We start from the raw sequence: 25,499 nt of genomic DNA, 5'->3' as shown, positions 1-25,499 counted from the left end.
CTTCTGATTTTAAAGCACATGTTTTATCTCTGAACTTTTAACCCTTTGTGCCAAAGTGTAACCTTGGACACCTAGCTTTTAGAAGGGAAAGTCAATATCATTTTTACATGACTTCAGAAGACCTACATCAACAGATATTTGTTCAATGTAATGTTTTTTCTGCAGTTGTTTTTGTGCTCTCCTCTGTTGCTCTGTTTTTCAGGTCTTGTACAGTTCAGTAGTCTCTGCTGTTGTTTCTTCCTTTCTTGTCAAATCTTATTTATGTCTTTTGATTTTGAAGTACGTTTTAACTTTACTTTGGAGAAGTGCAATACAAAAACACTTGGCATTGTCTTAATGTTGACAATGTTGTTGACTGATTCAAAATTATGCAAAATTTAAAGGCAGCAAAGAGAAGGATTTTCCTTAAAAAACGTTATATAGACTAATACAACAGTAACCCCCTCAGTCATCACCTATGACCCTTCACATGTGTGTGGCAGCATCTGTATCTGCAGAGATCCTGCCTTCTGTCTGTACCTTCTTATTTTGTTGTGTTTCAGACATTTCTGTGTGTCATTTGGGCAGTGGGTGTGTGGCCCCCAGCCAATAACAGCATGCAGTGTGTGAGGTAGGGCCAGGTAGGAGGGGCCAACTTTGTATGTTGTGTTTACAAACTGCAAATGACAAATCCTCCTCATTCTGCCCTTAATGCTGAGATCAAAGTTATTTGAACCATCCAGTATCTCTGATGCTTTGTGAACTAGCACGGACCAGACTGTGGCCTATAGAAAACGATAGTTCACGATGAACACTTTGCTGCCCCTTCCAGAAACACCACCAGAAAAGCCACTCAGTTCTCTCCTAATAGCATATCTTATAGCAACCTTTTCTTTTCAGGTTTTCTTATGCCTGGTGCACACAAGAGGATTTTCAAATCTTAGCTGATTTTACAAATACGGGAGATCACAGACATAATGACAGATCTGATAGATTTTTGATTTTTTAATCGTAACACACGCCAGACAGTACAGGACACAGGACACCCGGCATTCGTACGAAGCAATGTCAGAGCGATTATTCAAGGGAGTTAGGATCCCACAGAAATTTGCATTGTTATCAAATGTGCAAATAGCAACTGTTAGCATGGACAGTTACACCTGACACCATTTAAACATGCACTATTGATACAGTTCTGCATCTCTTTGGGGGTGTAGCACTGTAACACAAATCATCACATGATGTCATTATGTGAATGTTTCCTGAATGTTCACTGAACAAAAAACACCACACATCACCACATCTAAAACTTTCATTTGGATAAGTATGGCAATATACAAAATATTAGTTATGGTTGTTTGAACACTTTATTAAATAAAGGCTGGTATGGCTCGTGCATATATACACAGAAATATTTGTGTAGCTTTAATTAATGGTAACTGATGGTCACAGCACTCACAAGTGGCTGTATCTTTTTATTTTCTACTGCATCATGTTTTCCATTTTCAAAGAAAAATTAAAATTCATCCAACTCACTTGTCATTAAATTACATGTGATGACAGGCTGACAGCTGGCCTAATGACTGATAATACTTGACAACAGAGGACAACAAGGCTGTTGGTCTTAATTGTGGCAGTAGCAGCTAATACTTCTCACCGTGAGTTTGATTTCCATCAGTGACACGTTTACTGTCTGTCACTTTTATTTATAGCTGCTAGAGGAGTTTCATCAGCTACATGTGTTAGCAGGTGGATGTCAGCGCAAAGTTCAGTGTCACAGTATGTATGTGTGACTCTCAGTCCGTCTGCTACTACCATCCCTCCACCCCAGTGCCAGATGTGCTTGTCTCTTTGGGGAGTCATACCTTTAGCACTGCCTTTGAACACTGATAGGATTAGCGGTGTTGAGGCTTAGCACAGAGTCCTCGCCGCTTTGCCATCTAACCCAATCAACTCTGAGTGCAGCAGAGATGAGAGGGAGAGCTACCATGCCAACACTTCTGTCCACATGCTTTTATGTTGTATCCACTCGCACGCGCACACAAAATACGGTATGCATTCACATTCAGCATGCACCGAGCCCAGTGAAATCAAATGGACTCATGTTTTTGCTTCATCTGGACATACTCATGACTAAAGCTAGACATATCCTGCTGTGTGATACAGTGCAGGTATGAACATGTGGTTGATTCACAGTGTCAGTGCCAATATGCTGTTATATGAGGTGATATACGGCTAATGCGGCATAACAGTGATGCACTGTTTGATGATTTGGACTGGACTAGTGTAATCATGTTGGATATGAAGTGTAAACTTCAAGGCTAAAACTTCACCTGTAGCCTATGTTAATAATGAAAATCTAGTGGTCATAATATTTGAATGTGATACAAGTTTTATGGCAGAACAGACATCCTGTGATCTCTGTGTTTCAGTTTGGAAGCTGCATTCATGCCAGCTATGTGGACATTTCTGAGTAATGACCAGTAAAGTCCAGGCTACATTTGTATTGTAAAAATATGACGTACATGACTAAAGTGGGCTTGTACAACAGAAGCCTCTATCAGACTAACTGACATAGCAAAGGTAGCAGATGACTTTCATCTGCACTCAGCCAGCTGTCCTGTATGTTTCTGCTGAGTGAAATATTTTGTAATGAAAATGTCTGTGACTGATGGGTACCTTGATGTTGATTGGTATGATATTTCGATGGCTTCTTAATGAGTAAATGGGGGCTTTAAAATACTTAAATGCATTATGGAGTATAACTCATATACTGTATGTGTTAACATATTGAGTTCATGCACAATTGATCAGTGTGAAATAATTAGCTTTTTGTACTGTATACAGGTGCTGACTTCTAAATACAATGCACCTGAACAGACACAGACTTCAATCCATTATACAACTCTAAATGAATCATAAGCTGTAAATGTCATCATAAGAGGCTTGTTTAAAATTGATCAGTGTGCATTACTGCACTACAATATGAATGGAACTTATAGCTAAAGTATATTTACAATGGACTTCTATGGGATTGGTTTTACATTTGAAGTCAATCAAAATTTAATGTAAAAAGAGTATCAGTTAATATAACCCTTCACCTAAGAATTACAGATGATTTGATATATCAATTATCTTTTAAGCTGTTGAAGGAGATACAGTACAAATCCTCAAAAAACTCATGTTTTCAGGAATATCTTAATTTGTTTAGTCAATAAGCAGTTTTGGGAAGTTTTCTAGCAAGTGTTATTAAATGTAGTGATTTATAGATTCATTTAAAAAAGCTTTCTAATTCACAGCTCTGCTTAGTTTTGGTGGTCTTGACTCAAACTGAGTGAACAAAGTTCACAGATTAATCACACACCAGCAAAAAGAGTGAGGATACAGTCTCCCAGTATCCTTTGACAATGTTTCCTGTATGTCAGCTGCTCATTCTGTGACCCTGAACTTGATTTCTCTCAGTGCAAGAGCACAGCAGAACTGACCTATTGCTGTAATCTTATGATTGTTGGAAACTTCCTTCTAACTGGCTACACGGAAATGACATTAAATAGTAACAGTGATGACAGGGGTATGTGTCAAGATTTCCGTTCATTGAGAGCAGCAAGAAGATAAAACTGGATGCTAAAGTGTTGAGACTGTCCTGAGATCGAGAGTGTTGCTATTGTGTATATTGCCTTTAGTGTGGTAACGTCTGGCTTCATGTCAGTGGCATGACAGGGGCAGTAGTAGGATAATTATAATCTCTCCAGCAACAACAACAATTACAGCATAAACACAGGTTCCCGCCCCAGTGGTCCGTTCTATACTGTATTCAGAAATGGCTGTCAAGGCCAAGCTGACCCGGACCCTCCTGAGGGCCATACCAACCTCATACAACCATATGATTATGTGGCACAATTGCTGTTATTATAATACATTTTTCATACATTATGCCAGGGACGCTCATTATGACATGAGACACAGCTCGCTCCTGAAAACCATCACTGAAAGACAAACAGTATTTTGCCTCTTGACTTCACAGTAAAGCTTTATGTGTACTGCTAAAATTGTTTGTGACAGCCACAAAATCTGCTAGACGCAGTGATAACATCAGTTAGCTGTAGAGAGACTGAGCCAGAGAGCAACACAAGGGAATTTATATTTGCCCCTAAACTGTAATGAACTAGTAAAGTATAAAGTTGCATAAAATGGAAATACTGGAGTGCCTCAAATTTTACTGAAGTACTATCCTCAAGTAAATATACTTAGTTACTTAACACCACTATCAAGCTGTTTTTGCTGGTAAAAAAGTATTGGTCATAACACATGCATTGTCGTCAATAGCGTGTACATTGGAGTGACATCAGCTTCATACTCGTGCCCTTAAAGGTGGAGCTCATTCTAAACCCAGTGAGTGTGGAACATGCCAGGTCAGGTTTTCTTTTTGAGCACTTGATGCATCTGCTCATAGATTAAAGGCTTATGCTTTAGCTCTTAAACTGTCACTTCCATAGCCACAGTTACATGAACATGTAAATATAAAGCACGTTCATCCCATTTTGAAGGCTTTTCACGAGGCTCAGCATGTAGGGAATACAAAAAACACAGACAGGTCCTCGCTGACAAAAAATAATCTACATGATCATGTTGTGTTTGAAGGTCATGTGCCCTCTGTTGCTTTTAAACCTCTCATCAGAATCCAACAATGGATACGTCATCTTAAACCTGTATCCCAGCTGGAAGAGTACCATGAACTAATATTTGCATATTTCTTTAATGTAGAGCATCTGACATTTCTATCTTTGGTCTAAGTCGTCACTCCTGGCCTTCTGCCACCAGAGAGCTCACACTGAGCAAATTGGTATTTTTCCGTAAACAATTGCTCACAGTTCAGAGATTTAGCTTCATCAGAGACGGATGTCCCTCTGAATAATCTATCCACAAGCACTTCTTTGATAGCTTGTCATGAATACTCAAGGGGCTGCTTCTCCTCTGTTTTCTCGCTGTCTCTGGAGGCAAATACTCAGCAAATATCCCAGCCATGCTGAATTAATAGCTCAATCTTCAGGTGTTTTTTTCTTTTCAACTCAGATCCACTGTGGGCAAGAAGAGAGGAGTTTTTCTGTTGCACTGAGGCTGGAGGGGATATCAGAGACCAAACAGCAAAATAACCCTTTCCTCTGGGGACAGTGAACTTTGCTTGTCACTTCCCGCCTCAGAGAGCTCTTTTGTTTGTTTTCCCCCACATGCTTTCTCTGGGATCGTGAGCTCACTAATTAGGATATGTGGTGTCTTCAGTATGAAGGAAAGGCAGGATGTTTTCAGAGGATGCTGAGGGCGCCCCTGTAGAATATGGTGACATGATAGATGAATGTTAGCCAGTCAGTATGTATGTCAGAAAGCTGAAGTAACATGTGCTAGTAGACATGTGTTATCAATCTTCTCATCTCATCTCATTCTCTTAAGATTATTCAAAGTTTTCCAAAGTCACGACAGCTTTAACACTTTTGTCCTTGAGTGAGCTCCACCAAAAGACATCACATATTCAGAGACAGGACAGTTGCTCCAAGTTTCAAACCTACTGTACAAACTGTATTTGCACTCCAAAATTCATGAGTAATCCTCGTTAAGAGGCTTGATGCTTTTGTAAAGATGACAGCTTGTGTGTGTCTGTGTGTGTGTGTGTGTGTGTGTGTGTGTGTGTGTGTGTGTGTGTGTGTGTGTTATGTGGCTGCGTGCGTGTCACTTAAGTGTGACGTGGTGTGGGAAAACCACTACATTTTGTCAGAGTGTAATGGAATCAGCCCCTCATGTCTCACGTGCTGTGTCATGGTGGCATCTCTTTTTTAGGGCTCATTATTATTGTCTCCATCTGCTATCTAGCATTATTCTACCAGTGATGACCTAATCTAGAAAATACACTGTCATGTTTCTTTCATCACCAAACAACCAACGTTTCCACCACAATCTTTCATCATTGACATTTCAGGTCAAATTAGCATGTTAAGCTGTTCGACATCTTCAATTAGCATCGCTACACGGCAGACATCCTCGTCCCCGCTCCATCTCCACCCCCCCCACCACCCCCCAACCCTACATTATCAGTCTTTGTGTCAAAACAAGATGAATTCCTCTCCCTCTCTCACTGCAGAGCCCTTATCTCTGATTTCAAGCACCGTCCTCCTCTCTCCTTCCTCGTCTTTTTCAAGGGTACGCAAGACTAGGCTCTTAATTATGGAGAAACCCATTTTCAACACCAAAGAGTTCCATCTTAAGAGATATGTAACACCTAATAAAGCACTTAAAATAAGACTGCAGCTATAAATCCCAATTAGAGGAAGCTGCCGAAATCTCAAGATCCTTTGGGAAATTAAATGAACTTGGAGGAAAAAGGCCATCATGATTGTTAGAGTCAAACTATGACGAAGAACGTGCGTCTCTCTGTACACCTGATTCCTGAGGTCTTCCTCCCTAATAAGCCATTTGAATTTGTTATACACACACTGAGCTAACCATGCAAACATCAACATCTGCTCTTGCTAGTTCTGAGAGAAAGGAGGCGGGCCGAACGCAGGGTGTGCATTGCACCATGGGAGGACCAAATGGTGTCATTATGGACCTTGTGTGCTCCTTCAGCACTGGAAAAACTGCTTTCATCTCCCAAATCCAAGTCCTTCTTCTGCTGTCGTGTCTTTAAAGTGTAGAGCTCCACAGTCCGCTGTCTCTGAGGGTCAGTTGACTTCCCGTGCCTCTCTCAGCTTTTTGTGATGAAAGAATTCTGTCAGAGAATCAGTCAAGTTGAAATGAAAGTTTACCATATCTGATCATTTTTACCTCAGCTTGGCTTTGTGTTGGCTCAGAGCTCTGTGCTTGGCTGGCAGCAGCACAAATGCATCATGGATCTGGGAAGTGTGATGCTGGGATAACACAGTAACTAAACACACACACACACACACACAATAACATGCCTTACATGAGACATATATCAGAACTGCCCAACATCTCAAAGTGCACATGGCTGTTTGCTAGTCATCCGGTTATACACAGTGATCACGTGGCTGTCCTCACTACACTCATTTCCAGCAGAATCCCATCTTTTCTGGTTTCACTTAAGCACCTGTCAACCTCCAACCATGCCACCACATCTCTTTAATGGTTTCCAATGACACACACACACCCACACACACACAGTCAGCTACTGGAGACAACACATCTCCGTCCATCTTCCCTGACACAACAGTCACGTCATACCATAATGTGTACCATCTTTTGATTAAAGTGGAGAAATGATACCCGGACTCCCAGATGGAAGGCTGGTGAGTTTCTGTGTCAACACACTCATTCTCTCACACACATGTACACACATTTATGTAAGGTCATGCTGTAAGAGGAGGAGGAGGGGAGTGTGGTAGAATAACCCTGGGCTGAATTCACCATGATCCAATGGTGTCCAGAGCAGATCGTCACCTCTCACCTGTCATCTCCGTATCATCCAGATTGATCTCCGCGGCTGTCAGTGACTCCCTGGACAAATCAAATGCTTTTACTGTGTGCACGTGTGTGTGTGTGTGTGTGCGTGTGAAATGCTCCGTGATATGACACTATACATTCAGATCCAGCCTTCCCACCCTCACTATTGACAGCTTACAGTTTTCTGTGTGCTCATGATAGTGTCCTGCTGCTCAGATATTGAATTAATGCCGGAAGCTTCCCCTCACGCTTCTGTGTTATTCAAAATGATGCTGATTAACCCAGGGAGGCAACGCAGTTGCAGGTCAAACCAAACTGGCATATTTAACACTGACTGGTCCAGATGGCGGCTTTAGTTGTAGATGACATGTTGACTTTTGCTTTGTTATGTACTGCATAAATTCCAAATGGATTGGTGGAACATGCTGGAAGCATATAAATAGAGTTATTATGCTGCACTGTAAAGTTGTTTATATCTCAGCGTGTATTTCACATCAGCCAGAGGCAATGATGGAAAAATTACAACTATTACTATTCACCAAGTCAAGATTTGGTATTTTTCAGGTGAGAAATTAATTCTTCAGATTTTGAATATGTAGTTAATGTACCAAAATAAGGTTTACATGAGGATTTGTTCCAACATAGTCAGAAAAATGAGGAATGAGTGTGAAGGTAAAGTTAATGTTGTTATTGGAGTGCTCAACAGCTCTGCCTCTGTGTGCTCTTGGCTCCTTATCTGTAGATCTCACCGTACATCTACAGGACATGTAAATGGAAATGAATAGTGCCACATGGTATTACATTTTGTTGAAATATACATTAGATTGAGAATAACAAGTGTATCTGTTAAGTCCATCTCACTGTCAATGAGGCTGAAAGTTTTATAAAAGCCAGTGAGCTGAGGTTTGTGTTCAGATTATTCCAAGGTGTGTTCAAGTGAAGCTCCTGAGACTGGTTGAGCTGCTGACTAAGAACACTCTTGTCCCAAATACATATTGAGGTCCTCCTGTTCTCAGGAGTTTGGACTTCTGAATTCAGCTTTCAATTTGAACTGCCACGGATGTTTGAACATGGCATACTACCTTCTGTATTGAGGAAGGCCTGTTGAATTATTCCAAAGCTATATCCCACCTTCTTTGAATGTCGTTTTTTTTTTCCATTACTGAAGTCGTACTGTAACAAACAACTGAGCAAAAAATTAAAAAATAATTCAATCTCACAATTTATTCTCAGTGGTATTAGTTTTTGTCCATTCTACAGCTGTTTGCTGATAACATTACTACCCATAAGTGAAGGTCAGTGAGTCTGTATTCAAATGTGGGAGTAGCCATTCAGCAGAGAGTGTGTTAGTGGCTGTTTGTGCCTCTGTGTGGGCGACTTCCTGTCTGACTGACTACTGGACTTCACTTTAACACTAACTACCAAGACAAACAGGCTAATCCTGGAATAACGCTCCATCACAGTGCTATCAGGAGGCCCAGCTTTTTCCTCCTTGCCACCAGCCACACAATACAGAGGAAGTGTGTGTGTGTGTGTGTGTGTGTGTGTGTGTGTGTGTGTGTGTGTGTGCGTAGAGGGGTGTGACGCTGTCTTTGATTTTTTTTGTAGACGATGTGAACTTTTGCTCCTTTTTTCTTTTTTCTCGTCTTTCTTTTTTTTCAAGAAGATTATCCAGTCCCACTTCTAATCACTGAAGCACTTTTGCTGTTAAATTAGTGCCATGAATTCTTGAAAAGCTGGATTGGAATTGAGGTGCCATTGTTTCTGTCATCTGATAAGACTGATCATGTTGGATGGATGAGGTTGGCTTTTTATCAGCAGTGTTCAATAAGAGCCTCAAGCTCTGTCAATTGGCAGATTTTCAGTAATTTCTCTTTTCCGGCAGTTCTCATGGTGCCTTGATCAGATGGAAGGCAGCTCCAATTAACCAAAGCACTCTGTTCTTGCTAAAGGCTCGAACGCTATCAGGAACCTGTGCATCACACTTGTGTATGAATACAGCTGCATACGAATCTGTGAACAGTGACATGAGAACAGGAATCGTGCTGCTCATTAAGTATAAAAACTATGCAGGAATTTGTCTGTTGCAGGAGCTGCAGTATCAGTATCAGTTTCTTGGCACTAATGAGCGTATTTGTCACAGAAAACATCATTGTGATATACTGAAAGTCAGACAGGGTTCGTGTGAACACTAAAACATGATTGTTTGTGTGTTGCGATCACATAACCATGCATTTATAGTGTTGATGTGCCACACTCTTCTGTGTATGCTACAAAAGCAGATTACGTTGGTATATTGGTTTTGAGCAGACTAATTATGTGTTGTTGGTTTCAGAGCACACCCCCAACCACAACAGTGGATTGAACTGATTTCCAACTGCTGTTTCTGAGACATTTCGCAATAGTCAGCTTGGCCGTAGAATGACATGGAGTTGTTTTCAGGCCTTGCAAAACGTGACAGAGACAGGGTGGACCGGCGGGTGTCTCCTTGCCTCCATCTTGAATGATGTGCTGCATTCAGCAGAGCTAACAGTAAACAGTGACAAGCCAGTTTTGTCTGACTTTGTCCTGCATAGGCAGTATTATTGATCCATAACCTGTTGGTAGTTGCTTCACTCAGCTGTAGAAGAATACAGAGCAGCAGTAGATAGTTGTTTGGAGACTGTCTCTGGTTGTTTGCAATGCAGAGCTGAATATAGAACTGGTTGTTTCAATCATAAAGGCTAATTTTTTGTGCACTTTAGGCCTTAGACATGAGCGCATAGAGGTTGGAGAGCAGTTCAGTCTGGCATTTACCGTCTAATCATGTCCAGTGCTGTCTTCAGTGGCCTGTTCATTGCACAAATGGGACAGCGACAGGTCCATGCTAGCTTGGCCTGCTAATTTAGCCCACTTACCAACAGTGTCAGCAGTTGCAGCAGCAGCAGCAGTGGCTACGACACTGACTCAAAAAATTGAGTTTTTTTCTTATTCTGTTTATTAGTGCACACCACATGTTAGCTGATGAAGGTCACTCATTGTGGTCATTTCTGTTCTGTATTGTAAACATAGCCACTGTGACCAAGATAAATACTGCATGTACAAGGACAGGAGCACCTTTCACACAGTGAGGGAGGGTGGAGGCTCCTATCTCTCTGTGCATTTACAAAGTCAGTGTACAGGATGAATTCAGACAGGAAAGCATCCAGCAGACTATGCATACGAGCACACATCTGCAGCTGTCGAGGGAGACAGTCTGAGTCCAACACTGGAGATATGTATCAAAGGTAGATGGAAATGCATATAAACACACATGCAGGCAGACTTCTACAGCGACAAACATGCACACTGCTGACCCTCCTGGCCCCATGCTATCTCTGTTCGTCCAATTAAGCAGATGCTTCCCTCCTCCTCCTCCTCCCTCTCTCTCAGTGTATCCAGCTGATGAGTGGCTGGTAATTTTGCAGCTCGAGGACAGAGACGACACATTCTTCACTCCAAGAGTCCCACCGCTGTGTCTCTCCTTTAATTATACTGCAAGGAACGACAGTCGCGCAGTTATCAGATGATGAGCTCTGCCTCGCTCTCTCGCCCTGAGCCCTCTTGGTGAACGAGAAGCTGTATGTGTGTCTGTGTGTGTATTTGAGTACTGTTGTACCTCTACCTTTGTGAGGACCAAATGTCTTCATAACAATAGTAAGATTCGGAAAAACATCTAAAGTGAGCGCTTTCCTTATTTTCCCTGTAATGGGATTACTTCTGCATTATTTCTGTGTATGTGAGGCGTGAAAAGTGCAAAGCTGTTATTAGGGACGCAGCTCCATTTTGCCTAGAGCCCCCTTGTGGGTTAATCCAACCATGGACTGTGTCAAAAACACCTTTACTTAATAGGATGCCTTGTATTCTTCTTACATGTCTGAATTTGCCTTGCAGTGTCCATTTTTTTAATTTCCATCCTTCATCTCCCTCTAAATTATGTTAGTATCAGACAGAGATACAAAAGCTTCTGCCTGAAGTGGAGCTTCAGGAACTATTTGATGTGAATGATCTTAAAGCAGATGTTTGGACTTGGACTTGATTGCATGTGGACTGTGTCACTGTTTCAGTAGTGTGTCTTTTTCCACTGCTCTCACTTTTCCCTCATCTATTATTCATGATAAGATGCTTTTGTTCTGTCTGTGTGTAAATGTGCTGCTAATGTTGCACATGACAGAAGGACCCCAGATCTCAGTGGAGCTAACCTGCACCACACTTAAAATCCAGCCTTAAAATCATTTTTTTTCCGTTTCAGTGAACAAGTGTCAAATTCCTGAAACAAGGCAGAATAGTGCAGGCCACTCCACTAAATGGTGCAATTTCCACTGAAAGCAATTCACATTTATCTAACCTTTTTTAAGGCTTGTAACCAAATTAAAGTATTTCCACAAGCACACTGACCTTTTTTGAGGTGGGCACATTTGTACTATATGTTGTCTGTCTTATTTATCTGTTCATTTAATCATCTGTAGGCAGTACTTGGTTAGTTTGCTCTTAGTGTGTGCTATGAAATATTCATACACTATGTCTGCGTATTTTTACACAATAGAGGTAAAGTATCGAGCTGCGAATGTGTGACGGTAGGTGTGTGACTTAATAATTCAGTGCTGAATAGAAAAGAGATTTCTGTTAATATGCACACTTAACTAATGCACAACACAATATTATACATTACATGTTATGATTGGTTGTAAATGTGTGGTCAAGAAGTGCATCTGTGAGCTGGAAAGTGAAAATCTTAATGAAAGGGTGGGCAGCAAGCCACTAAGAACTAGGAATGTAAACAAATATACTATATTATTCAGATATGAACAGATAATGTGCTCTGAATGGAGACATACAACATCCACCTTTGTGCACTAATATTCCCACTGACCTGTCACACAATGGACATTTGCCCCACATGCTACACCTCTTCTTCTTAGTGTTATACCTGAGATTGAAACACCAAGTGCTGGTACAGCAGAACTCCAAGGATCTTTGATGTCCATTGTTCAGAAGTCATATGAAAAAGGTGAAACCTGTAACGGTCTTATCTGGTCTCAGAATCATCAGATTCAAACTTTTTCTTCAGAATCAAAGTAATCCAGGTGATCGTTGTCTGCACAGTGTGAACAGGAACTGCTAGCAGCGAAGCAGCAGGACTTTCCATGATGCTGACTCGAAAAAAATCAGAAAAAGAAGCTGGTGTTCGATAATTAGACATTCAGATGGTTAATCCTCAGTAACTCTTAATCAGTTGTCACCAGATTGGCTGTGCAGTGTGGAATAAAGACCGCTGTTATTTATTGGAGGGCAATTGAAGAGCTGAAGTTAGAGATCGTCTTTAAAGTGCAATAGAAAATGTGGTGCAGAGAGTGGTCAGATGGACTTCTGCTTTATGTATTTGTTTCTAAGGTAGACAACTTTACATTCATCTGGATCCCCTGCTACTGTATAAACAACCTCTGGTTTAAGACTCAGCGCTGACAACAGCCATGGTCTAAGGTCAAAGGTCAAGGTCAAGGTCACTGTATCATAAATCAAGATCTTGATCTTGATAATGCCAGGTGGTTGTTCTGTTTTTAAAGAAAAGCATGCAATTCTGACTTGTGCTGTCCTACTCTTAACACTACTTATTTTCACCAGGACATGTAAACAGTTGTGTAACACTGTTGAGAAAGAAAGACAATTTGATTTATGATTATTCATTATTAGCGTTACATTGAGTTCTACAGATTGTACCAGAAGTCACTTCTCATTTATGCCAACTGTGTACTGTATATGCACACCTGACAGCACCTGTGATTCTTCCAAGGAAGGAAGTAGAGCTGCTAACTGATGAGGCAAATAAACAAGTACACTGGTCTGTCAGTGAGAAATAACTCTCAGACTGTATTTCTGAGATTACATGAACCTTTCCCCTCTGCCTGAAAGCTTCTGCACCACCTCGGACTATTGTCGGCTTCTTGACCTAAAGGCAAACATGAAACTGCTACATGCAGAAGCTTGTCTAAATATTAGGAATATGGCATGCCTTTGTCATTTGATCCAACTCCTGATAGACTCTCAGACATATTTTCTTCTACTTTGATGACAGAGGAACCACCAATCAGTAGATCAGTAGATTATCTGCATTAGAGAGCATAGCATCACCTCTCCACCCATCCTCCAGAGGGAGGAGTCCATGGGGACGTCTTTGCAACACTGAACTACTTCTCACTGCTGATCATCCAGATTATTTCATCGTCTCCCATTCTCTCCTCTGCCTTTCATCACTCTTGTTCTCATGCTGTCGTCCTCTCGTCTCTTTACTCTGATTCTTTAATGATGTTGCTGTAGAGTCTGATTTTTCCTGAGGCACTTTCCTTCACATACAACATTATAAGCAGATGTTTTTGAAATTAGGATGCAAGAATTTTAGTAACATTTTACGTACGGGATTGTTATAATCCATCTATTTCTGTACCTCCTTCACTCTAGCAGTTTACTCAAAGTAGCTGATAACGCTGTCAGAGGAAGTGACCGGCCACTCCACCCATCATTTTAGCATGAAAGACACTAGTTAAGATCACTGTCATCAAGCTGCTTGGTTTCTGCTTTATCTACAATGAGGCCTGTAGAGGTAAACATGCTGAATCTGGAGTCTTTCCTGTAATTAGGAGATTTGCGCATACAGAAACACACACAGCATATTTTGATCAAGGGAGAGAACTGGCTCTGTCGGGGATCCATAGTGCTCACTCATGTATACAATATACACTTGGCTATGAGGTTCATACACTCAACCAAGCAGTTAGACAACAGTGCCATCGGATTTTTTTAACACTGATGTATTGGCTCATGAAACATACCATAAATACATTCACATGACTGAGACTGTGCTGTATTTTTTCTAGGAGACTGAATTCAACACATACTGATGCATGAGTAATGTGTGGCCGATTTGCTCAGATTTTACTGCTGCGTCCAATACTACATCCAATAATGCATCAGCTGTGTGTACTTCTGTTTTCACTGGCACGCACAGCCAGTCTGGGTGTTGTAATCCTGACGTGGGTCTGCAATGAATATTTCCTCTACCATGTTCACCTTTGGTTACTACAGGAGGACTCTCTCCCCTGTTATCTGGAGAGCCTCCACACAGGACACTGACACTGACAGGCTATAGTATTACATTTAAAAAAATATTCTAAATGCATCTCACAATTTATTTGCTGATGGTAGTTTTATAGTATTCCCAAGTCCATGTAGTAACACCCTTTATACAATCATGTGTTCCCAAAGTGGTGAACCTCGCTCCGTCCTTGCATCATATGAACAACTGAGTCTTTCCAGGATGCTCATACCCAATCATGATACCATCCCCCAGACAGATAGGTAAGACAAGAGAAATTTACTCAGAACACACAAGGGGTGGGGGGGGGGGGGTGAGTAAGAACAATGGTGAGAGGACGGTGCCCTGGGGTGCTCCCGTGCTGCAGTCTACCACCTCTGACTCACAGCTGCGCATTTGTACGTACTGTGGACGGTCGATGGTCCAGGCAGCCATAACTTTACCAGTCTTTTGTTGCTCCTGTCCCAACTTGTTAGGGATGCGTTGCTAGAGTCAAATTCCAGAGCAAATATTTACAAAAATAAATTAAGTTGATGAGGTCAAACATGTCTTTGACATTGTCTTTGTACTGTTTCCAATAGAACATATGTCAAAAAGGATTAGCAAGAGATCACATTCTGTGGTTTGGCATTTTTTGTCATTCTTCGCTCAGAACAGACAAACCACAACAGTGCCTCTAGAAAGCGTCTTTAGCATTTTTTACAAATATACTATATTGCTGTTAGAAATGACATACAAGAATGTAAAGAAAGCTGTAAGCTCACTTTAAAATATAAACTCGACCAGAAATTGTTTAAAGTCCCGACATATATATTATTATGATGAAAAGTTTGGGAACTACTGCTTGGATCCAAGTACCCGCCTCCCAAAGGGTTGATCCCATAAAAAGGTAGAAGGATGAATAAAAGCATGTCTACCTTATAATGAAACACCTTGTTAAATCAGACTTAATGAAATTCTCCCATTACCTTCAGTGAGACCCACCCAGTCCTCATTGCTCCCTTCATTCTCTTCACACTGAACCAACTCACTCCCATCTGCTCAGCCATCAGTCACCATGGAATATTTAAAGCCAGTCGTCATGAAGCCTGCAGAGTGAGTTTCAGACCTGCCACAGTGGGACATATTAAGCCTCACTCACTGACCAAATTAATAATAGGAATGAATGTTCTGAATGTGATCCCTGTGGCCTTGTTCATTTCTCCATTCATCCCTTCATTTTCCATCTCTCCATACCTTCATTCATCTTTTCCTTTGGTGGGTTGTACTCTCATTGGAATCAGCAAGGATTTCTGTCAGGAAATCTTCTTAAAGCAGCACTTGGCAAGATTTTGAAGGAAAAAAATACTCTAGTCTGATCGGGCTAAATCACAAAGAGCAGCCCATCCACACTAATGAGGAGCTGAAGATTTGGCCCATTTCCCCAATGAAATGTTGGTGTGTGGATGATCCCTGCTGGGGAGTCTTGCATGCACACTACAGGTCACAAGTTTGCAGTTATCAAACAAAATACTGCATTTTCTTTTCCACAACAGTGAATCCACTATAACTGAACCTCTAAAATCCCTCTAACCCACACAAACGCACTTAACGGAATATTTCAACATTTTGGGGAATATGCTTATTTGCTTTCTTGCCAAGAATTACATGAGAATATTGATGCCACTCTATCTGGCCATTAAACTTGAAGCTATAGCCAGGATATGGCTCGTTCAGCTTAGCTCTAAAACAGGAAGCAGGTCATGATATGGTCTGGCACATACATAAAACCACACTTTTTTACACTTTGGATTTTGTCCTGATTAAAATTAAAAGACACAACGTGTTAATTTGTATGATGCCAGTAGTCATTTTGTTACCTATGGACAGAAATAAATAGGTGTCTTTTCCTGTAATCCACTGACCTACAGTAACATATATACTAATTGTCCAAACATTCAAGCCCCACTCGCTGTTGCTTTGAGAATGCAGGTCTGTGATTGACTTGTGTTGTCTGTCATAGCATCCTTGTCCCAGAGATTCTGATTTTATGTCAGTGCCCACCCATCCAGCCACCCATCCATCCACCCACCCTCCTCTCTGAGACTTCAGCAGCCTCTCAGTGGAATCTTTTACAGGCTTACTGTAATCATCAGAGAGCTGCTCCACAGTGACTCATTATGTTTATGTTTAAGCCTCTTTCTATCATCTCTACATGTCCACTGATCCATCCATCAGTCAGCACCTCTCCAGACAAGAGGTCTGCTTCTCACTGCTACAGCAAATCTTCTTAGTGTCTAAAGACCAATTGACACAGTGAATCTCTTCTTGTTTGCCATCTCTTGTACTTCATTTCTCCTCCCTTTCAGCACATTTCCTTCTTCTACTGTTCATTTTTTTTCATCCATCTCCTTCCTCACCTCCGTCTTTATCGTTATGTCTTCATTGGCATGACTCTTTACTAGAAGAACAATGTTTCTAGAGGAGTATAGCCCACACACTCTCTGTCTCTCTCATCACTGTCACTAATCAGCTCCATCCATCTCCACAGTGACAGAGAAACTGATACCTACATCTACCCCCAGCAGAGATCTCTTTACAAGGCGCATTGTTGTAGTTTTACTTTCAGCTGTGTCGAGAGAGCGTCAGAGGTTTTCATTGGAAATAACATGAGATCATTCACTGAATATTGAATCTTTCTTCTATTTTTTCTTAAAACCAGGCAAAAGCAGATTGGATTGTTATTTCCAAAGCTTTTTTTCTCAGACAAGATGTCTTGATGTCTTTTAGGATGTACATTCTTGTTTAATATTAAAGCAGCTGTAATTGATATTTTTTAACAACAATGTATAAAATTACAATGAGATAAGAATGTGAAAGGATTCAGTCACTCGTAGTGATGAACATAAGAGACTTATAAGCTTAATCTGCTGCTCCCCTCATCTTTACGGAGCTTTATCGTGAGTTTAAGCTTATTGTTTAGCTGTCCAGCCACAACTTCAGTCTCACTGCTGTCATAGCACCATTTCTGTCTGCAGCAGACAGCTGCTTTTAGAGAAACGGCTCTAAAAACCTATTGTACCCTACCTGCTCAGCACCAAACAGCACAGAGACACAGCTAGACGCTAGCTGGTGGACATAGTGGAGCATTTAGCAGCAAAAGACACAGCTTTTTTTCTCAGCAGCTGGTAGAGACCGGAAACAAAGTGACTTGAAATTCATGACGATGCTGGGATGCACCGTAGTTGCTTTGGCTGATTTCTACTGGTTCACCATTTTCATTGTTACTACCCTAATATTGTGTTTCAGAGAAAAGCACAGGTTAAGCAAGCGGGACACTTATAAAATGTAGTTGCATTGTGACTTTAATGCAGCACTAGGCAACTTGAAAGTTGGTGGCCCCAAATGGCAGCAAGCCGCAAGCACCTCTTTGAATACTGGGGACTTCAATACCCAGACGTCATGTACCATGACATTAGTAGACCAAGTTTCTTCTTTGTAGTGTCCAGCTGGTGCACGAGTACTGAGGAGGTTCAGCTATCACTGATGAGTCCGGACAGAGCACTACTTCACACTTTTGAACTGGACTTTGCACTTACATTTCATTGCATCACTTCCTGTGCATGAAGAAATATTCTTGTCAGTGACAAATGTCACACCTAAATAATGGTACTAATTAGTAGGAATGACTTGCTTTTCCCTGTTGCATTACAGTGAAGTAGGCGAATACAGTATGCATGGTGCATTAGTGTTTAAAGAAATGTGGCTTTAAAATCACAAATGTTTTTGGAGTGCAGCATTTTGGGTAAAGGGTGTTTGTGTGTGTGTGTGTGTGTGCGTGTGTGTGTGTGTGTGTGTCGTATTGGGATGGACAGAGAGGTAAAAGGGCAGATGTATGCTTTCTGTTTATTAACATGATCCATCGCAAAATTATTCATCATTCAGCTTTCATCTGAGACAATGCCACTGAGCATCAACAACTACTGCCTCAGTCAAACATGCACTGTCAGTGCACTTGAGTGAGTGTCATTTTTTCCTTGAGCTGAATGATTTTAAAGTAGATATCACCAATAAAATGCTTTTCAGTAGGAAATATGTGAATATAAACCTGCAGAAAGTGCATTTCATTATTTTTCTTCGGTCAGTAACAGATGTGCTTTGGCTCTCTGCTGCCCCTCTCTGGCCATAATGCACACTACAGTTTACCCTGCCAATGAGCCCCTCACCACAGTAGTGAATTTCAGGCAATTCCAGATAAATCAACTCTGTCTTTTTCCTTTACCACTTTAAGCCTCAGATGAATTCATGAGCTTGTTATTTGTTATGTTATTTGTTATGTTTAACCTTGAATTGGGATACTGAATGTGATAGTGAACTAAATGTTCAAGGTATTAGGGATATTTTGCAATAAGACTCATTATTCCTTACTGGTTTCCCTATGATCAACCAGTAATGACCGATGACGAATAAGAAGATGCATCAAGATGATGATACCAATATTAGAGACATGTAAACCACTTGAATTTGTACTGTGCCTCTAGTCTTTTTCCAGATGATTACTGCACGTCTGCATTATTCCCAGTTTTTTCTCTTTTTTTTTTTTTTTGGTCTCATGTCAACGTCACGTATCAACATCACATGTTGCCCCATGTAATTCCCTTAGCTCAAATCATTTTGAGATGAAAAATTGAAAGCTCAGTGGACATGCTGACTGGCGGGTTGTCTTCTTGTAGTTCTGGATGGCTGCTGGACTGACTGTAGCTTGATGACAAGCATTAGCTCAGAAGATGTGTACTGTAGAATTATGAAGACTTAACTTGCACACACGCTCACCTGCATGGATATTCTCCCAACTCTGGTTGGTAGGAACAGCATTTGTAAAGGTTTTTATGATGATGAATTGACTTCCGTGATGTTTCTGTCTGTTACCTCTAAATACTTGATGGAAAGCTGCTGATAAATTCTATAAAATTTTTAATAACTATATTTTCTTATGACATTCATGCAAGAGTTTTTAATGCTTAATAAATAGATTCTGTTATTATCATTCATGGCATGTCACCACTGTTCTTTTTTAGTTGTTGTTATAAATAATGAATGAATAATGTTGGGCCAGATCATAATTTACCTAAATATGTGTGGTTATGACATTTCTACACAACATATGAAGAATCTAGTTTTACTGAACATCTTTTTTATCAGTATGGATGAAAACCTGATCAGTTTTGCAGAAGGATCCCACTGAAACTCTATTTTCTTCAATTCCCTTTCCTCCTTCCTCCATCCAGGCATATGGGCCCAAATCCAGATGCCTCAAACCAGTATGAATGTGACCAAGGGTCAGATGGTTGTGCTGAGGGCCTCGTACACCACAGAGCCAGGCAGTGACTTGAGCACCAACACCATCCTCTGGAACTTTGTCTCTAACAACACCCAGTTGGTAAGGAATTGAATGGAAGATCTCACAAACAGTCCTATGTGGAAAACATCGACATGATGTTTGCTCATATCTTCCTCCATGTCCAGTATAATATAGTATCTACAGCCCAGCAGTAAAATCTTTTCACTTTGCCTTCTGTGGCTATAATATGTGGGATTACAGTTAGAAAGGATGTTTGCCCGTTCTTATACTGTTAATCTGGCAAAGCTCTTTCTTTGTAAACCCTTAGAAATTAATCCAAGACAAAAATGTCTTAAAGCTTTCATACAAGGACTGTTTCTTCACTGCCTTAATGCACAATACTGTAACAAATGTTTTTCTGTGTTCAGAAACACACACACAAAAACACCTTTATTTAATTAATCATAAATGAGATGATTTATGAAGTCACTGTTGTGGTAACACGTGAAATGAAGCAGGGGGGATTTGCGTAACAAGCCCAGCTGAACAGCCCTGCATTGTTATTCTACACATTATCTAGAGACCTGACCGTGGCTCAGCTTACATATCTGCCTAGGTCAGATTATTGGGCTGTACAGATGGACGACCCAAAAGAGGATAACAATCAAAAAGAAGACAGAGGAACAGAGGACTCAGAGAGCTGGGAAAGACACAGTTGATTAAAAGAGAGGCTTTTTTCATATGCCTGGACGGCCATCCAGTGTCTCACTCTGATCGCTTTTCTGTCATTTGTAGCCAAAAAGATGAATCAAAAGAACAAACTCTCTCTCCCTCAAAGTCAAACCTAGATGCCACAGTCTCTTTAGAGAGTTTCGTGTGTGTGTACAGTGATGCATAGCCATCTGCATGGTGTGCAGTCCAGCAGCTAATGTGAGATAATCAAAACGAGTTGAAATTTAAAAAAACAAAAAACAAAAAACAAAACAGTTCAGTCTTGTTTTTTCCTGCTTTCACTGTACGTCATGGGGCTGCTTTGTCTCTCACGTCTCAACTAATCGGCCTATGTGCACTAACACTCACAGTGACAGTGACCACACTGCCTTAACCTGAGGTCCTCTGTCTCAAAGCTCTAAGCCAGTTCTACATTCAGGATTAAGTTTTATGCCGTTGTCAGTAATTGTTCTCATCCAACCTATCCTTCCTTCATTCAACTTAAAGGAAAAGGCAGCAATATTCTCTACTTTTATTACTGCCAACAAAACCAACAATGTGTTCGTCCGTCTCTCAGCGCTTTCTGACTTCTCTGCCCTGTCAGTGACCGTCAGGTCCAAACCCTTTGGAATATACTGTAGTGACGTGAATCTTTGAAAATCATATGATATTCACTCTTTGGCTAAATTATTTCCCAAAACAGCCTGGCACTGTACGTTTCTTCAAACTAAAGCAAGTCATGCTGTTGATTTCAGCAAAATTGTTATTATTATAAAATATTATTTCCAGTAGCAGTGCATTGTATGTATGACCATGTGTGTGTTCATGGACAGGAAGGAACATGTCACCCAGTGTAGCACTTTGGCTCACTGATCTGTTTTCAATAGTTTTTGGACAACAATGGAGCTCTATGGCACAGAGGAAGAAGATATATCAGGATTAGATGCACAAACAATACTTGTCTTTGGTCCACAACATGTCTTCAAATCCAACCTAAAACTGGTGACACAGTTCAAGTCTTGTAAACCCTGGGCTGATGGAAATGAGCCACAAATGTGCAGTACATGACTCCATGAGAAGATTTATCTGTGGAGTTCCAATTGTGTTGCATGTTACTCAGTTTACTCTGTAGTGCATTAAACCAAATGTTCGACCATGGCCAAACAATCACAATTTTCTGGGCAAGAGATGTCAGGATTAAAGTTCCCTCTGATTCTTTTGACCCAGGATAACATATAATCATATTGACATGGATGGCTATGAGGCTGCTTCATCTGGCGTTCACAAACACACACATGTTCTTGAACTGTGTGCTTGCAAGCTTCTTGTATTTCCTGTTTCTTTGCATCTGACATTGGCTCTGTGTTCTCTTGTCCAGATCATCTCCTACACCAAAGGCTCCATGAGCGTGGGCAGCTCTCAGTTCAAGGGCCGCGTTGGTTTCACCACCAGCATGCCCTCACGCGACGTGTCACTGTACATCAACAACACCCAGGAGTCTGACTCAGGACGCTACTTCTGCCAGATCATCATTCCTGATAATCCTGGCCTCACTGCTGAGCTCAGTCTGGATGTGAAGGGTAGGAAACAGAGAAAACAACACATTTACTTCCTCTTGCCTGCACTATAGTTATATATGCTGTTCGTCTTACATCAAAAACTAGACTAAGAAAGATTGAATTCCATACTTTATGTTGTATCATCTAACAAAATAAACATTTTGTAATCCTCTCGTCTCAGTCCCTCCTGCTGTTCCTAAGTGCTCTCTATCAGGGAAGCCAGTGCTGAAGGGAAATGTGACTCTGAGCTGCAGATCCAGCTCTGGGAAGCCCATTCCTATGTACAAGTGGAGGAAAACCAGCCCCACCTCTGAGGTCTTCTTCTCACCCATGCTCAGTGAGTAACTGATTATTATCATTCACTCAGAAGGAAGATTCATGTACCTGCTTGTGTTGCTCGAGTTGCTGAACAATAATTGACTTCATGCACACAGAATTTGCACTGGTTACATAAACTCCTTGATGAAATAGTAGTAGTATTTTCCACAATTGACAAAACTGGATGTTGGGCTGTAAGTAAAGGACTGACCCTGAACTGATTTTTCTTGTCTATAATACATCATAACCAATACTGGAAATTAAAGATGAATTGTCATCTGAAGAGCATAATATGAATAAAAGTCGAATATGCCGAAGCCATGGGTGCATCTGCAGTCTGATTTTATGTTGCCATGTGTGCGCATGGAATAATATGTAAGCATGCTTGACCGTAATCCTCCGTGTTCTGTGCTGTTTTAGATGAAAAGACCGGCACTCTGAAGCTGAGCAACCTGAGCAGCAACATGTCAGGGAAATATGTGTGCACAGCCAGCAACTCAGCCGGATCAGAGAGCTGCTTCATCAACCTGGAGATCGTCACCTGTACGTAGCACACAGCAACACAAGCAACCATTATATACAGTACATATAACTAGGAAATGATGTTTTTTGTTGTTAAAACCATATTTGCAAATTTATAATCCAAAAATTCCTTTCTTACATACTCATTTACGACATTTGTTTAACAGAAACAACTTTCCCGAAAACAATATGTACAATTTGTAGACATACAATATGTGCCTTTTTGATTAGTGTCCCATGATTCTTCCTGTAGCCACTAATGTGGGGATGATTGTTGGCGCCACCGTGGGCTCAGTGGTTGGCTTCATCTTCCTCCTCCTCCTCTGCCTCGTTTTCCTGGTGAAGAGGCGGAGAGACAATGAGGACGACATGGCTAATGAAATCAAGTGAGTTCAAGTGGCTGACCTCCAAGAAGCCTGTATCACTGGTACTTACAGGTGTTGACATGAAGGCGCTCATGTTTCCCAGAACCTTTTAGATTTATACAAGGTGATGAAACAATATACATATGCACATATGAGGGAAACAGCTGTTTGTCACCATAAACTGCAGGTTTGTAGCAGTTCTTTTCAGAGTAGACTTCACTTGAAAATTATTATTTCAAATATGTTGTTTGAAAGAATATATCATAGTATTTTATAATGTAGTAATAGTAGGGCATACGCCTTCCATAGCAATGAAATAAAGATAAATGAATTAAACTAAAACTATTTGATGATCAAAAGAGCTGCTGGTTTATTTTTTTGTCAGTCAGCTGATCAGTTATTTGGTTAATCGTTTCAGCTCTAGTCCCACCAAAAAAAATCTTGCCAACCAGCAGCTACAATTCCGGATGTAATTATGCGTATGGCTTGTGTAAAATGTAGCAACACAACAACAAACTTAGTTGGGCCATTCAAAATATAAGTGAGACGAGTGGTTTCCTGGAACACATTGTGTTTATTTTTAACATGTCCATTTGGAAAAGAACATGAAGAAGAGTTTAAGCTCACACTGTTCTGCGCTTCGGTGTGTGCATGTGTGTGTGTGCGCACTTGCATGTGTGTGTGCGCGTGTGTGTGTGCATGTTTATGGTCCATTTTTAAAATTGACCGCTAAGTCTTCTTTATGCATGCACAGTATGTATGTGTACTATAAGGGACAGTTTAGACAAGACACAAGCACAAGACTATGTGTTTTTACTAAACAGCTGTCACCGTGGCCACAAGTAACAGCTGCGGGATGAAAATAAAATGCTGGAGATTAGTGTAACAACATTCTTTCAGATGTGGGGCCCACATCGTCTGTGTGCTGTAGACAGTAAACTGACTGTATGTTCTGTCCACCTGCAGGGAGGACGCTCAGGCTCCCAAACGTGTGTCCTGGGCAAAGAGTGGCATGGGTTCAGATATTATCTCCAAGAATGGCACCCTGTCTTCCATCGCCTCCAGCCCACACCACAAAGAGCCCTCCCACCACCACAACAACCACCACCACCACCACCTGCAGCAGTATCCCCAGCGCCCCCCCTCGGACACAGCCTCCATCATCACCGCCACGGGGAGCACAGCCGGTTACCGGCCATCCCGTCATCACGGAGCCTCCACCCCCACCCACTACAGCTACAACAACAACACCACCCTGCCACGTGGACAGCCGGTCTCCTCTGAGGCCAGCACCAACGGGAGCTCCCTACCAAGACCAGAGCGCTTTGCTCAGCTGCCCCAGGCTCAGGTGCTGCCACAGACCTACAGCCAGCCTCAGCCGCAGCTCCAGGCCGCTCCCTCCCCGCCCCCGCTGCCCACTTCCACAGTCACAGCCTCCAACATCACCCGCATGGGAGGGGTGCCCATCATGGTTCCTGCACAGAACCAGGCCGGGTCTCTGGTCTAACTCTAGCCAGCACTGGCAAAGCAGTGCTGCTGACAAAAGCGTTGGAACACTGTCCCTTCACTCTGGGTCAAGGGTCAGCTGCTGATTTTTTTAAAGGGAACGCTTTAATTACTATCTAGCAAATAATTATTGTAGATGAAAAGGTCAATTTCACGTATGATGCTTGCTTTCGCGCCAAGAAGCTTCATGGCAAGACTTTCAGACACAGACTGTTTACTTGCTTCAAGTATACTTACGTCTTTTATATTCTGTCTGCACTGTATACATTGCAAACTATGTACAGATATGATTTTCATACATTTGTCTGGTATTTTCTACTTTACCATATCTTTTATTTCAAATGTAGCTTTTAAACCTTACATTGTATTTTTCCCCCTGCCATACTGATGAACAGCAAATGGATCATCACGGTGGGCTTTTCATGTACGAAGAGGGTTATGCAGGTCTGTTGTACCTCATCAATCATCTTCACTCAAAAACTACCTAAGGGAAGAATTTTCAAGACCAAAACCAGTTTAAGCACATTATGTTAGTACTGTTCAGAGAGAGCTGCTCAAAGGGAAGTTAATGAGAACTGGGTGTGATAGATGAGTGTATTGCTGCAGCAGACTTATGGACAGAAAGATAAGACAATATTATACATATGATAAAGATT

The 25,499-nt window shown here is 41.3% G+C and overlaps 1 protein-coding gene across 1 annotated transcript in view; it reads left to right on the top strand.

Moving 5' to 3' along the window:
* The window catches only part of esama (endothelial cell adhesion molecule a), a 50,780-nt gene extending 25,281 nt beyond the window's left edge, over positions 1-25,499 (top strand). Inside the window, exons 2-7 of the mRNA XM_041952975.1 lie at positions 19,810-19,961; positions 21,952-22,153; positions 22,314-22,469; positions 22,871-22,993; positions 23,226-23,358; positions 24,304-25,499. Of these exons, the coding sequence (XP_041808909.1) occupies positions 19,810-19,961; positions 21,952-22,153; positions 22,314-22,469; positions 22,871-22,993; positions 23,226-23,358; positions 24,304-24,844 (1,307 nt within the window). The 3' untranslated portion in view covers positions 24,845-25,499. The remainder of the gene's footprint in view (positions 1-19,809; positions 19,962-21,951; positions 22,154-22,313; positions 22,470-22,870; positions 22,994-23,225; positions 23,359-24,303) is intronic.

Source organism: Chelmon rostratus, chromosome 14 (genome assembly GCF_017976325.1).
Source record: "Chelmon rostratus isolate fCheRos1 chromosome 14, fCheRos1.pri, whole genome shotgun sequence".
Lineage (NCBI taxonomy): Eukaryota > Metazoa > Chordata > Actinopteri > Chaetodontiformes > Chaetodontidae > Chelmon > Chelmon rostratus.
This window is presented reverse-complemented; position numbering and strand designations above follow the sequence as displayed.